Source organism: Myripristis murdjan, chromosome 24, assembly GCF_902150065.1.
Source record: "Myripristis murdjan chromosome 24, fMyrMur1.1, whole genome shotgun sequence".
NCBI lineage: Eukaryota > Metazoa > Chordata > Actinopteri > Holocentriformes > Holocentridae > Myripristis > Myripristis murdjan.
Window position 1 is genome coordinate 1,516,093 of NC_044003.1, and position 13,779 is coordinate 1,529,871.

General features: G+C 43.5%; 1 protein-coding gene and 1 long non-coding RNA gene across 2 annotated transcripts in view; both read right to left on the reverse strand.

Annotated features, from left to right (window-relative positions):
* LOC115356561 (NLR family CARD domain-containing protein 3-like) overlaps nucleotides 1-13,779 on the reverse strand; it is a gene marked incomplete at its 5' end in the record, with an annotated part of 85,733 nt that overhangs the window by 3,244 nt on the left and 68,710 nt on the right. The window contains 4 exons of the mRNA XM_030047777.1: nucleotides 275-840; nucleotides 2,859-2,898; nucleotides 3,133-3,250; nucleotides 3,405-3,578. Of these exons, the coding sequence (XP_029903637.1) occupies nucleotides 314-840; nucleotides 2,859-2,898; nucleotides 3,133-3,250; nucleotides 3,405-3,578 (859 nt within the window). The remainder of the gene's footprint in view (nucleotides 1-274; nucleotides 841-2,858; nucleotides 2,899-3,132; nucleotides 3,251-3,404; nucleotides 3,579-13,779) is intronic.
* On the reverse strand, nucleotides 6,951-7,435 carry LOC115356468 (uncharacterized). The gene is made up of 2 exons (XR_003927974.1): nucleotides 7,335-7,435; nucleotides 6,951-7,054 (listed from the first exon to the last, which is right to left on the reverse strand). It is a non-coding gene; the product is annotated as an uncharacterized LOC115356468 (long non-coding RNA).

Sequence of the window (13,779 nt, forward strand, 5' to 3'; positions counted from 1 at the left end):
ACCTTCATTTCTTAAAGTAATGATGGCCACTCGTTTTTCTTTAGTTAGCTGATTGGTTCCTGCCATAATATGAATTTTAACAGTAGTCCAATAGGGCTGTCGGCTGTGTAGTAACGTGACTTCTGCACAACACAACTGATGGTCCCAACCCCATTGATAAAGCAAGAAATTCCACTAATTAACTCTGATAAGGCACACCTGTGAAGTGAAAAGGTGATGCTGCTGCCAACAGGACACCATTTCCATGCATGTGGCCATGAAAACATCACGTCATGTGTGTGTGTTTCTCGACACAGGAGGCGACTCTCCCTCCTCAAATCTCACACAGAGACACTGAGGAGTCAACCCAAACCCCAAACCCCGGGTACAGAGGCTCAGTGAAGGTGCTGTTGAAGGTGTGGAGGTGGATCAGTGTGTCAGAGGAGACGCTGTAGAAGGACAGAGAGCCAGCAGGCCAGTCCAGATACACTGCCACTCTGTTAGAGGAGGAGGGGGCATGGATGGATGTTCCTCTGCTATTGTGTCTGGCAGAGAAACCACTATCAGAGCAGGTCAGACTCCAGGACTTGACTTTCCTGCCAAACCCACAGTCATCTCTGTTTCCTTTCCTGCTGATTCCTCTGTAAGCCACTGCCATATGAACCCTTCCTTCCCACTCGACCTCCCAGTAGCAGCGACCAGTCAGACCATCTCTACACAGGATCTGTCTCCAGAAGTCAAACCTCTCTGGGTGATCAGGATATGGCTGCTCTTCTCTCACTGCTTTCGCCTTCCTGTTGTCCTCAGACAGGACGATGTTTCTGTTTGTTGTGTTTGTGTCCAGTTTGAGTTCACAGGAATCTGATGGAGAGAACAAGACACAACAGACCTGCTGTGGTTATTATCTGCTGATTTATCAACAGTTTGATTATTGATTTGTTAACACTGATGACACGTGTGTTGTTTATTAATTTGTATGAAATAATACAAAAAAAAAAAAAACACAATTGGACTTGGAGGGGTGGTTTAACAAATCATCAAGTCTTCACATAAGTGTGTTAACTGTTTTTAATCTTTGTGTAAAAATTAGTGTAAAATGTTTAAATATCAAAGGAATAAATATTGCCTTAGAGGTGGAGCATCAAATGTGATTTTGTTTGGTTCAACAGGTAAAAGCAGCTGAGAACAAGCAGCAGAAACTGCAGCTGCAGCCACCATGCTCCCAAACTCTGGAGCTCACTCCCCCCGGACATCCGCAACATCGACTCTTTCCCTCTGTTCAAATCTAGACTCAAAACTCATCTGTTTAAAACTGCGTACTCTCTGTAATTGCATTGTTTCCGTTGTATTTTAGTTAGTCTTTTACCTGTGTTTTTATTGCTTGTTTCATCTTTTGTAAAGTGTCCTTGAGTGTTTGTGAAAGGCGCTTATAAATAAAATGTATTGATTGATTGATTGATTGATTTAATTTTTTATTAGTGTGTCATGCACACAGGTGCCCAGCCCATAAAGGCTTACAAGACACAACCGTCATCAGATGTCAAAAATCAAATATCCAGAAAAACACGCCTAGCAAATAAGTAATAAGGTCATACAAATAATTCTTTTTTTCTTAATGACCATGCATTTTTTATAAACCTCGCTAAAGCAAATACATCCTTCCTGAATAACCATTCTAGTTTACTTTCATCATTTAGCCAAAACAACTCAGGTTTAACATACTGCATTTTTTGAAAAAGAAACTGCCTCTCTTCATTATACAGAGGACAATGGAACACAAAATGCATTTCATCTTCTGTCACCTTTAAATTACATAATGAAAAAGTTCTCTCTTCCTCTGGAATGGAATTGAATCTACCCGTTTCTAATGCCAGGGGGAGAATCCCAGCCCTCAACTGGGCACACAGGGATCTTTTACTTCTGTCCAGGGAAAGGGTTAGATATGGTTCTGGGCAGTAAACATTTTTTAGTTGGCAATAAGTTCTGAGTTTTGGTTTAAACCATATGTCATTAGCCCATTTTTCTTTGTATGCCAGGAATAACTTATGCATCGCAAAATTAACATTACATTGCAGACCATTAGTAAAGATGTGTTGCTGATCCATCTCACTAAAAATAGCAGACAGTTCACAGCACCAAGGATATTTATTGGCTTTATCCCACTTAAAGACTTTTTTGGCAATTCTTTCATCTGGCATAGAAGACAAACGATTCCATAGCCTAATCATTTCTCCTTTCTGCTTTATCAGACATGGAACCCATCCCATGTCACCCTGGAGAGCAAGAACAAGAGTAAATTTATGCAGCCCCAAAAAGTAGTGTATTGCTCGATTTTAAATAGCATTAACCCTGGTGAGTCCTTACTAAATGTATTATTATTATTATTATTAAATGAATGTTCTTCACTCACTGGTTGAAATTACAGCAAAAACTGTGATTGTCTGTCAGGTTTTTCTAATTTAGTGGAAAGAAGAAGCTGTTAAAGAGGGAAAACACCAGCTGCTGCAGTGATTCATTGTTACTGTTGTCATCAATGACTTTTCATCATCAAGCCTTTTATTCAATTGTTAGACTCTTTGTTAAAAGTTCTGATAGTTTTGCAAAACTATAAAAGTTTGGATTGTTTGGTGAACTTTTCCAAGAGCTTGGATCTCAGTTTGGACAGTTTTCTGTGTTGAGTTTTGAAAAAACTACAGATGGGTTAATAATCAAGGGTTTAGGTGAGTGAGTTCACTGTTTATGGGTGTATTGGACCTTAGTTTACCTGGTTCAACAGGCAAAAGCAGTTGAGAACAAGCAGCAGAAACTGCAGCTGCAGCATCTAAACAGCTGAATGTTTGCTGCTTTGTGCTCAGGAGTCAAACTAAATCCACACTTACACTTCCTCAGACCTGGTTTCAGCCACTGCTCTCCACCATGGTCCACCCTGGAGGAAGAAACAGAGTCAGAGCAGCAGATTCTCTTTGAGGATGGAAACATGGGCAGTAAATAACCTTCCCTATGAAGGATTTAGCAGACCACATCACTCATATCCACCATTCAACATGAAACAATACTCCTCGGGCCTCTATAAGACATTGTGTGTGTCTCTCCATACCTGAGAGCCTCCAGTCTCCAGGTTGGATCCTCCAGTCCAGCAGAGAGCAGCTTCACTCCTGAGTCTCCTGGATGATTGTAGCTCAGGTCCAGCTCTCTCAGATGGGAGGGGTTGGAGCTCAGAGCTGAGGCCAGAGAAGCACAGCCTTCCTGTGTGAGCAGACAGCCTGACAGCCTGCACACCATCACAAACACAATCAGTCCACCACATCATCTGCTTTGTGTTTTCACAAAAACCTACACAGGTTAGGAATCTGATCAGTGACATGAAGCTGCATGTAAATCAGGATTGAACTGGTCATGTGTTGAGCAGGTTGAGGAATCCTGACCTGAGAGCCTCCAGTCTGCAGTGTGGACTCTCCAGTCCAGCAGAGAGCAGCTTCACTCCTGAATCCTGCAGCTGGTTGTTGCTCAGGTCCAGCTCTCTCAGACTAGAGGACTGGGAGCTGAGAACTGAGGCCAGAGCTGCACAGCTTCTCTCTGACAGATTACACACACTCAGCCTGAGGAGAAAGTAGAAATGAAAAAAAATATATATTAAACTGTGTAGAAAACATTATGTTATGTGTTAAATATGTCCAGTTATCAGTGAACTTACACAGATTTCTTTGAGGCTTTGACCAGTGGCAGCAGCCCCAGAAGAGCCTCCTCTGAAGCAGAGTATTTCTTCAGGTCAAACACCTCTAGATCTTCTTCTGATGTCAGTAAGATGAAGACCAGAGCTGACCACTGAGCAGAGGACAGTTTGTCTGTGGAGAGACGTCCTGAGCTCAGGTACTGTTGGATCTCCTCCACTAGAGAATGGTCATTCAGCTCATTCAGACAGTGAAACAGGTTGATGCTTCTCTCTGGAGAGAGATTGTCCCTGATCTTCTCCTTGATGAACTGGACTGTTTCCTGATTGGTCTGTGAGCTACTTCCTATCTGTGTCAGCAGGCCTCGTAGGAGAGTCTGATTGGTCTGCAGTGAAAGACCCAGGAAGAAGCGCAGGAACAAGTCCAGGTGTCCATTTGGACTCTGTAAGGCCTTGTCCACAGCACTCTGGTAGAGGTGTTTTAGTTGGGAGGTTGATTGTCCTTCTAACAGCAGATTGACTCCAGAGTTGATGAATGTCACAAAGACATGAACCGCAGCCAGAAACTCCTGAACGCTCAGATGGATGAAGCAGAAAACCTTGTCCTGGTATAGCCCACGCTCCTCTTTAAAGATCTGTGTGAACACTCCTGAGTACACTGAGGCTGCTCTGATATCAATGCCACAATCTGCCAGGTCTGCATCATAGAAGATCAGGTTGCCTTTCTCCAGCTCCTCAAAAGCCAGTTTTCCCAGAGACAGGATCATCTCTCTGGTCTCTGGAGTCCAGTGTGGATCTGTCTCAGCTCTCCCATGATACTTGATGTTCTGCACTTTGGACTGAACCACCAGGAAGTGGATGTACATCTCAGTCAGGGTCTTGGGCAGGTCTCCTCCCTCACTGGTTTTCAACACGTCCTCCAGAACTGTAGCAGTGATCCAGCAGAAGACTGGGATGTGGCACATGATGTGGACGCTTCGGGACGTCTTGATGTGGGAGATGATTCTGCTGGCCTGCTCCTCATCTCTGAATCTCTTCCTGAAGTATTCCTCCTTCTGTGGGTCAGTGAAGCCTCTCACCTCTGTCACCATGCCAACCCACTCAGGAGGGATCTGACTGGCCGCTGCAGGTCGTGTGGTTATCCAGAGGAAAGCAGAGGGAAGCAGGTTCCCCTTGATGAGGTTTGTCAGCAGAACGTCCACTGAGGTGGACTCTGTAACATCAGTCAGGATCTGGTTGTTGTTGAAGTCCAGAGGAAGTCGACACTCATCCAGACCGTCAAAGATCAACACAACCTGGAACTGCTCAAACCTTCTGATTCCTGCTTCTTTGGTCTCAGTGAAGAAGTGATGAAGAAGTTCCACCAAGCTCAACTTTTTCTCTCTCAGCAGATTCAGCTCTCTGAAAGTGAATGGAAATGTGAAGTGGACATGCTGGTTGGCTTTGTGTTCAGCCCAGTCCAGAGTGAACTTCTGTGTTAAGACTGTTTTCCCAATGCCAGCCACTCCCTTTGTCATCACTGTTCTGATTGGTTGATCTCTTCCAGGTAAAGGTTTAAAGATGTCTTCACATTTGATTGGTGTTTCTGGTCTTGCTGGTTTCCTGGATGCTGTTTCAATCTGTCTGACCTCATGTTCCTCATTGAGCTCTCCACTCTCTCCCTCTGTGATGTACAGCTCCGTGTAGATCTGATTCAGAGGTGTTGGGTTTCCTGCTTTAGCAATCCCCTCAAACACACACTCAAACTTCTTCTTCAGGTTAGATCTGAGTTCATTTTGGCACCCTGCGAGAGTTCCTGAATGAATGAACAAGACAAAACATCAACAAATGGTTGGTATATTAAATGTGAGACATTAATCTTTCCTGTGTCTATTGCCTCATTCTTTAAAAGATTTTTTTTTTTCATTTCTGCTTCATCTGATTGTCACAGTAGAGAGATAAAGGAAAGGCAGGGGAGATGACATGCAGCAAAGGGCCTGGGCTTGGATTCGAACACAGGACCTCAGTCCTAACAAGTGATTCGTGCTCCTATCAGGCTCCTATCCCTGTATTAGCCCTTTTGGACTGTAAGAACTTAGCAAACTGTGATTTGCCCTGAAAGCTGTTTGCCAGGTTCTTCAATTATTCCAGGACACGGTTCTAGGTAAAGGTCCTGGAACCTGATTTGGGCCCTGCTCAGGAGGTGATAGTAGGAACTAGCAGGGCTTTCCATCTTGATTGTTCCAAGGGTTGCCTTGACAACACTCATGTAAACATGAGCTGTCAGAAGATGACACAAACACAAAGCAGCAGCACCAAACAACAGACTGCGGAAACAAAGAGCTGCATGTTCTGATCAGGATTTCAGGAGAAAAAGGAACAACACAGCGCCACCTCGGCTGAAGAGCCACCACCACAGTGGCAGAACTAAAACAGAAAATCCTTCTGTTATTTAGAAACCAGCTGACTGAAAAGAGCTCAAAGTGAAACTGAAACCAACCAGACTTGGTGGATGCATTTGACTTGCATGGAATCTGAACTGTCACTTTAAAGGAGTTGAAAGCCTCTTACTGCTCTGCAGACGCTCAGCCAGCTCCTCCTGCTTCATTCTCCTCAGGAAGTGCAGTGTGATCTGCAGAAAAGCCTCTCTGCTGCTCCACTTCTGCTCTTCCTCCTCACCGTCCAACACCTCCTCATCCTCCCTCTGCCTCTCGAAGCATTCTGGGTAATCTGGCCTCAGAGACCTGTGGAGGTTTTTCAGCTCCTTCTTCACAAAGGTGACCATGTTCTCCTCCAGCAGCTGCAACAGAAAAATAACAGAATCAGACTTCCACATTAAAATCTGGACACAAAACACCAAATCAAATCCAGGTCAAAGAGGCTGAAAGATGTAAAGAGAGCAGCACGGAGACGATTCTGAGCAGAATGGTTGTTTTTCAGTTGGTATGTTGTTGTACATTTACACACCATAAATATGGAGGCCAGGTCTGTTTGATGCTGCTGGGCAGACTGAGCACTGGGAACCTCTGAGCTCTGCTGGTGGACTCTGTGGAGGACACACACACACACACACACACACACACACACACACACACACGCACACACACACACACACACACACACACACACACACACACACACACACACACACACTAAATGTTTGAAAGAAGAAACTGAAAGAGGAAACTGAGTCAACAGAGTCTGAAGGTTTGAGCCAATTCTGTATCTCATAACTGTGAATCTGAAAACAAAACAAAACAAAAAAAAACATCTGTTTTATCATCAGTTTGAAATATAAATATAAATAATCACCCATGATCCACAGGGTGCTGTCCATCTTTGAACTGAATAGGATGATCCATAGACGCCTCACTCTTCATGGACACACAGCTGGGCTCAGGGGAGTCTGGTCTCTCCTTCTGGATCCTGATAGAAACATCAGGAACACAGTGAAGGGATCTGAGTCCTCATTAAAAAATAACTGTAATTTTACTTTCTCAATAAAGTTAAAATGCTAAGATAATAATGTCTTACTTATTTTTAGAGGCATATTTGTCTAAAACTTGTACAGATTTATTTGTTTTTGTAAGTTTAGTTTTCAACAAATCGTGAGTCTGTAAAGAGACTTTATCAGAGATTAAGGGATATAAAACTGTGAATTTTAATAACAAAAAAACATGTTTTATCATCAGTTTGAAATAATTACCCATGATCCACAGAGTGCCGTTGGTCTTTGAAGTTAGTAGGTCGATCCATAGACCCCTCACTCTTCATGGACACACAGCTGGGCTCAGGTTCAGGTTCAGGTTCAGGTCCAGGTCCAGGTTCAGGTTCAGGTCCAGGTTCAGGCCTTCAACACAGCACACACAGAGCTTTTCCTGTGAATAATGCTGCTGTGCTGATTTGCCTGCTGAGCTCTGAGATGGAGAACAGTCATGGACAGTCAGAGATCCTCGTCTTACCTCTGAGCTTTGGTCTGGCTGTCATGTTCTCCAGACAGAGTGGTTCTAGAGGCGGAGAACCTCCTCTCTCTCTTCCCCGCTGGTTCCATAGCAGAGCCAACACCTTGACACAAACACAGCGGCTGATTGATGACAACAAGCTTTCCATGACAGGATGTGTGCTGTCTTCCTGTCAGCACCATGTCACATATACAGAGTGGACGTAACACTCAGAGCAGCCACCCTTTACATCAAACCCACTGAGCAGCTTCATCTACAGAGGACTTTGAATCCTCTGGGACTCTTCACACATGGACTGACAACAACTGACAGACAGAAAAGTTTTATTTCATCATCTAAACAAAATTCACTTTGTTATATTTTTACTGATACATTAGTAACTTGTCATTTTATTGTCATTTAGTTTTACATGTGCATCTATAATAAATATAAATTGCTGTCATAACTTTTTTACTGATTTCCTGGAAATTATTTTAGTTATCTTCTGATATTTATGTACATTTTTTCAAATTAAATGTCAAAGTTATGGTTTATGTAACTGATTACGAATTCACTGTTTTCTGCTTTTTTAAGATGCAAATGCTCAGGCTTCAGAGGGTTAGTATAGAAATGGTGATTGATCGCCATGTAAAAAAAATAATAGAACAGGTGAAACAACAGGTGATCATGTTTTTCTCTGCTGGTGTAAATTTTTCCTGATGAAGTGAGTTCAGATCACAACGTACCTGACTCTGACTTTGCTCACCACTAAAAACACATTTTAAACATTTCAGATAAAGTTGATTTTGTCTTCCGTGTCAGACATCAATGTTGAAAATTATAACACAATGAATATTAAATTCTGGAAACACGGACATCATGCTTTGCTTCACTGCGTCAGTCCAGTGTGTGTGTGTGTGTGTGTGTGTGTACTTCTGATCTGTGACATTGCTTCCTCATAACTTCAGCGTCAAACCTTCACACATGCGTACTTGATTCAGCACGGTAGTTCTTGCTGTGCTCTGATGGTAACCTTGGTACGGTGAGCAGAGACAGTTAGTATGGTGGCTGGCTCAGGTGTGACCAGGTGAGTCTCTGTGGTGCAGGACACAGCTCTTTTTCTTTCCCTTTACTGAGCAAACTTGTGCATCCTTGGCAGGTGTGGTCTATGGAACAAATAAGGATATATGCTTGTCTTCAGATCTCTATAATAACAAGGCCATTTAAATTAGCTGACAAATTTGCATAATAGTAACAGTACAACAGTATGATAATAAAAAAAAATTGCTACTTAAAATGATGACAAAATGTAAAGGATATAAATTGTCTACACTCAGAATAACAACCCCACTGGTCAACAGGCAGGAATAACAGACAGTGCAGTGCACCTCAAAGCTTATAGGCATAAACAGACAGAATTATCAGGGTCACAGTGCCCCCTTGTGGCGACACACGTAATATAAATTCCACTCCAACTTAGCGATGTGTTTCCATCACTAAACATTTTAAACTGTCTTAATATAGGGACTAATGCACGGTAGACTGGTAGAATAATACACAGAATAACCCAGACAGTGACTGGCGAGCTGAAAGGAGAATTATTCACTCGGCAGCAACAGACTTAGAAAGTTTCCCCCGCAGCGCCGAGGTGCGCTCCTGAGGATTTAAAGTGCGTCACAGTCACACACTTTCTGCACGAAACTAACTACATCCTCACAAACAGCATCAACATGGAGGAAAATACAACAAGGAAATATCGATTTACCTACTGCCGTCTCTATGCAATTATATTAGCAACACATGCCGATATGTAATATCTAACATCTCAACAGTGGCGGCGCCAGAGATTTTTTCTTGCTGGTGCTGTAGTGGGGCTGAATCATTCAGTGATGGGGCTGATGGATGTACCGTATGGTAGCATTTAGTTGCGCAAAAGCCAGACGCGCGGGATTCAAAAGTTAGTTTCAGATATGTTTTTTTTACCAATGCCGCTATTGATTCACAAACAACAGCGTTTTTCATGTTTAATTTACAAGTGAATTGCGTCAGCAACATGGGAGACAACCCGGGCTACACAAGAGCATAAACAGATTCCTTTTATTTGTCATTTTCACCCATAGTACAAGTACATAGGTTAAAACGAAATAACGTTTCTCACTAGTTCTAGTGACCACAGTGCAAGTTGTGCAATAAAAGAGTAGTTTTTAAATAAAAGTAGCATATGCAATCGATAAGAATAGGAATAAATAACTAGATAAATAGATACATGAATACTCACCTAGCACATAAGTCTATCTAAAATGTTGTAAAAAACATTCATGTGGTCTGAAGAGGAGGCGGATCATTGGGGGAGAACAACAGAGTGGGAGGGGGTACGAGTGTGTGTGGGGTGGGGAGGGGGCTCAGTCCGTTGATCAGTCTTTCAGCATGTGCAAAGAAGCTGTTCCTTATCCTGCTGGTCCTGCAACCGATGGTCCTGTACCTCTTGCCAGATGGCAGGAGGGAGAACAGGCCCTGAGCGGGATGGTAAGGGTCCTGGATGATGGAGACGGCCTTGCGCGTACAGTGCTGGTTGTAGATCTCCTCCAGGGACTGAAGAGGGGTCCCAATGATTTTGCTCGCAGTCCTGACGACCCGGTTTAGCTGCCGCTGATCCTGGACCCTGCAGCTGCCGAACCAGGATGTGAAGCTGTATGTCAGGATGCTTTCAATTGTGCCCCTGTAGAATGTTATGAGGTGGTGTGTTGGAACTCCCACCTTTCTGAGTCGCCGGAGGCAGTGCAGACGCTTTTGGGCCTTCTTTGTGACCTCAGAGGAGTTGAGGGAGAAGGACAGGTCATCAGCAAGGTGTACTCCTAGGAACTTGATTCTGTTTACTCGCTCCACTGGGGCCCCATTTATAGTCAATTGTGGGTGCTGGTCTTTGTTGCACCTTCTAAAATCAACCACCATCTCCTTGGTTTTGTCCACGTTGAGGGTGAGGTTGTGGAATGTGCACCATGCTGCCAGCTGCCCAACCTCCATCCTGTAGGCAGACTCGTCATTGTCACTAATGAGGCCACGCCCAGCTGCTTCAGCTTTGCCACCAGCTGCCCTGGGATAATAGTATTAAAAGCAGAGCTGAAGTCGATGAAAAGGATTCTGGCGTAGGTGTTCTTTCCCTCCAGATGTGACAGTGACAATAACTTAACAGAATTTCCGAGCCGGAGTGCACATCAGTCACACACCAATCCAGCAATCAGAATTCAATTCGTGCTTTTCAACTTAAAAACAATGTCTACTACTATTCATATTACACTGACAGACAACAACGCCAACAGACAGCCTACATTAAAGTCAAATAAGGAAAACAGCATATGCGATGCTTTGTAGGAGTTGTAGGACAAATCGTATGCAATAAACAAAACAATAATTAAAACAAAAACCAAGAATCACCCTTTGGAAGTCCATAAGCAAAACCAGCAGGCTTAACAGCAGTAACCGAGTGACATGTTCTGTCTCTAACCATCTCCTCCGCTGCGTTTCAGCACCACTGACAGCGCAACACCTACTACAGGTTATACACACACACACTTCAGTCAAAGCGCTGTCCACGGTATCAAGTTTTCATTAACCGTACACATTTTACCATTTCACTGCACAAACACACTCTTGCTTGACTTGAGTGTAATATTTTAGGATTTGCAGGAAGCGTGAGAGCAGATTAACATTACATTAGCGAGACCGCGTGAGCGAGAGTGAGTGACGTCACCACCTTGAGCGACTCACCCCGAACTGACAACAAAAGAAGTGTAGAGTGGATCTGACCTTACACCAGCAGAGTAGAGTTAATAAGTTCAAAACATATACAGAGAGAGCTAGAATTTAAATGTGATAATTCAGTTATTTTCTTGGCGGTGCTATGGTGGTGCTATTGTAATCTCTGCTGGTGCTATAGCACCAGCAAGCACCACCCCAGCGCCGCCCATGCATCTCAAACATTTCACTTATCACAGAATTAAGTAAATAAACAACACATTGGCCTAATTACTTTAGATTAGACTAGATTAGATCAGATATACTTTATTGTCCTTAAGGAAATTTGTTGTGGGCTAAAAGTGCCAGATACAGCTGCACAACAACAGAATACAACACAGTCACCACAGAGCAACTACAGAATGCAACACAACATGTATGCAAGACACAGCTATAACGGACAAGGGATAAAATGCACAGTGACACCAGAGGGCTGTACTCCGCAGCAGGTTTAGTGGGTTAGCGAGGTATGTTGAGTCTAAAGCCAGGCTTTCCTGTATCACGAAGGTGGCTCTCTTTTAACCCGGCTAGATCACCATGGTAATTTATGCTTCGCTCATAACCTGGTCCCGACCAGGTTATGAGTTAAGTTTAACCCCGCCCGGCTATAAAAGCGGCGCTATCTCACCATTTAACTCTTTCGGAGATGGCGTCACCGTTCATTGATGATCCGGTGGACCATGGGAGCCAGGACTGTCCGTGGATCATTACGGAGACAAAGAGGATTTAGGGATCGCGCAGATCCGCTGGCATTTCCTGACCATATTCTCCATGAGCGGTATAGATTTTCATCTGAGGGAATACGCTACATTTGCTCACTTGTTGAGCCAAGTGTCAGGAATGCCACGGATAGAAGTTGTGCGCTCACAGGAGGGCAAACGGTGTGCGTGGTGCTAATAGTATACCTGCACAATGCAGGTATACTATTAGTGGTGCACAGACTGCACGTTTGTTAGAAATATTCTGTTGTATCACAGACTTTGTTATAGTAGCCTACTTTTTTAAAGGAAACCCCTGATATTATAACGGTGACTGTCACGGCATCCGAAGGTGATGATTGGACGGGAGCAGCCCGTGGTGATTCAAACGCACTCCAAACGCCACTTCTTTCGATTTAGAAAAACGGATTTAACAAAAAAGGAGCAAACAAACATCAACAGAAATGGCTCCATAATTCTAGTTAAACTTCAAATGTAACGAACAATTATCTGAAACTACTGACAAGGAGCTCTAAGCAGCGTAAATAGTGGTCAAAATTGTCATGTAACCATGGTAACCACCGCCTGCTCCGTCCTACACTGTTAGACTCACCCACACACACCTTCAGTCACCTGACTTAACCTCAGGCTTTACCTCCAATTCCTAGGCAACACTCCCATAAAGCTACTTAAGTTACATATTTCTAAACTAAAAATCATAATACTGAATGAATATATAGAATATAATGAGAGTCAGTGTTGACCTCACTCGGTCAGCAATTTTCTGCCAGCTCTCCTCTCTCGCCTTATTTACGGCCACAGTGTTGCTCTTAGCGTTAATTTTATTTTTAAAATTTTCATAGCTTTCCATGAGGACAAGCTGCTCCTCTTGCGTGAACTATGCAGCCCGTGAACGGCCCATTTTTCGCGGAAGTAGAATCATATGACACCAAAACGCCCCCTTTTCTGTGAACGCGCACAGAGCACAAAGCTGACAGCCGGACTGAACAAACCTTGATGATAACCACCGTCGTGATACCACTTAACCTTGATTGGAGCTTTAGGTTTTGTTGAGCCTGATAGTGAACACAAAGCCTGGGGATGTTGAGCCTCCTTCGTAGTACAGCCCTCAGATTCAGATGTGCTGCGTGTATGACAGGTATAGTTGAATTCCTCCAGGTGTGACCCCTCAGGGGAAAGTGGGAGCAAGTAAAAATTAAACACAAGAACATGATTGCATTGGTAAGTTTGCCGTTGTTGTTGTTGTTATACAGGCTACAATAAAACAAAGAGGACGCCAAAATTCAATCAAATCAGCATATCAGGTTGATAGCCTGAATAAAATCAGATACTGAGCTGCGTCAGAACTTAGCAGGAACAAAAGGCAAATGTAAAAGTCAAAAAAAAAAAAAAAAAATCATCATCAATAGCGGCCAAAAAGTCCATTGACGCACGTTACGTCATCAATCACTTGTCAACACACGACAGGAAGGTATGCAGCGTTGTTTACGGCCTAATCCTGAGCGGAAATGTGTATGAACAGAAAGCGCAAGGAAAAGGAGAAAAGGGAACACGCAAAAGCTAACTTTCCCAAATTAGATAGCTACTTTGTTCGCTGACTGACAACGTGACCAGTGAATCATCTGGCCCGCCTCCCCCAATCCCTGCATCGGGGTCAGTAGAACACAGAGGCCAGATTAACAGGTAGACTGAGTGA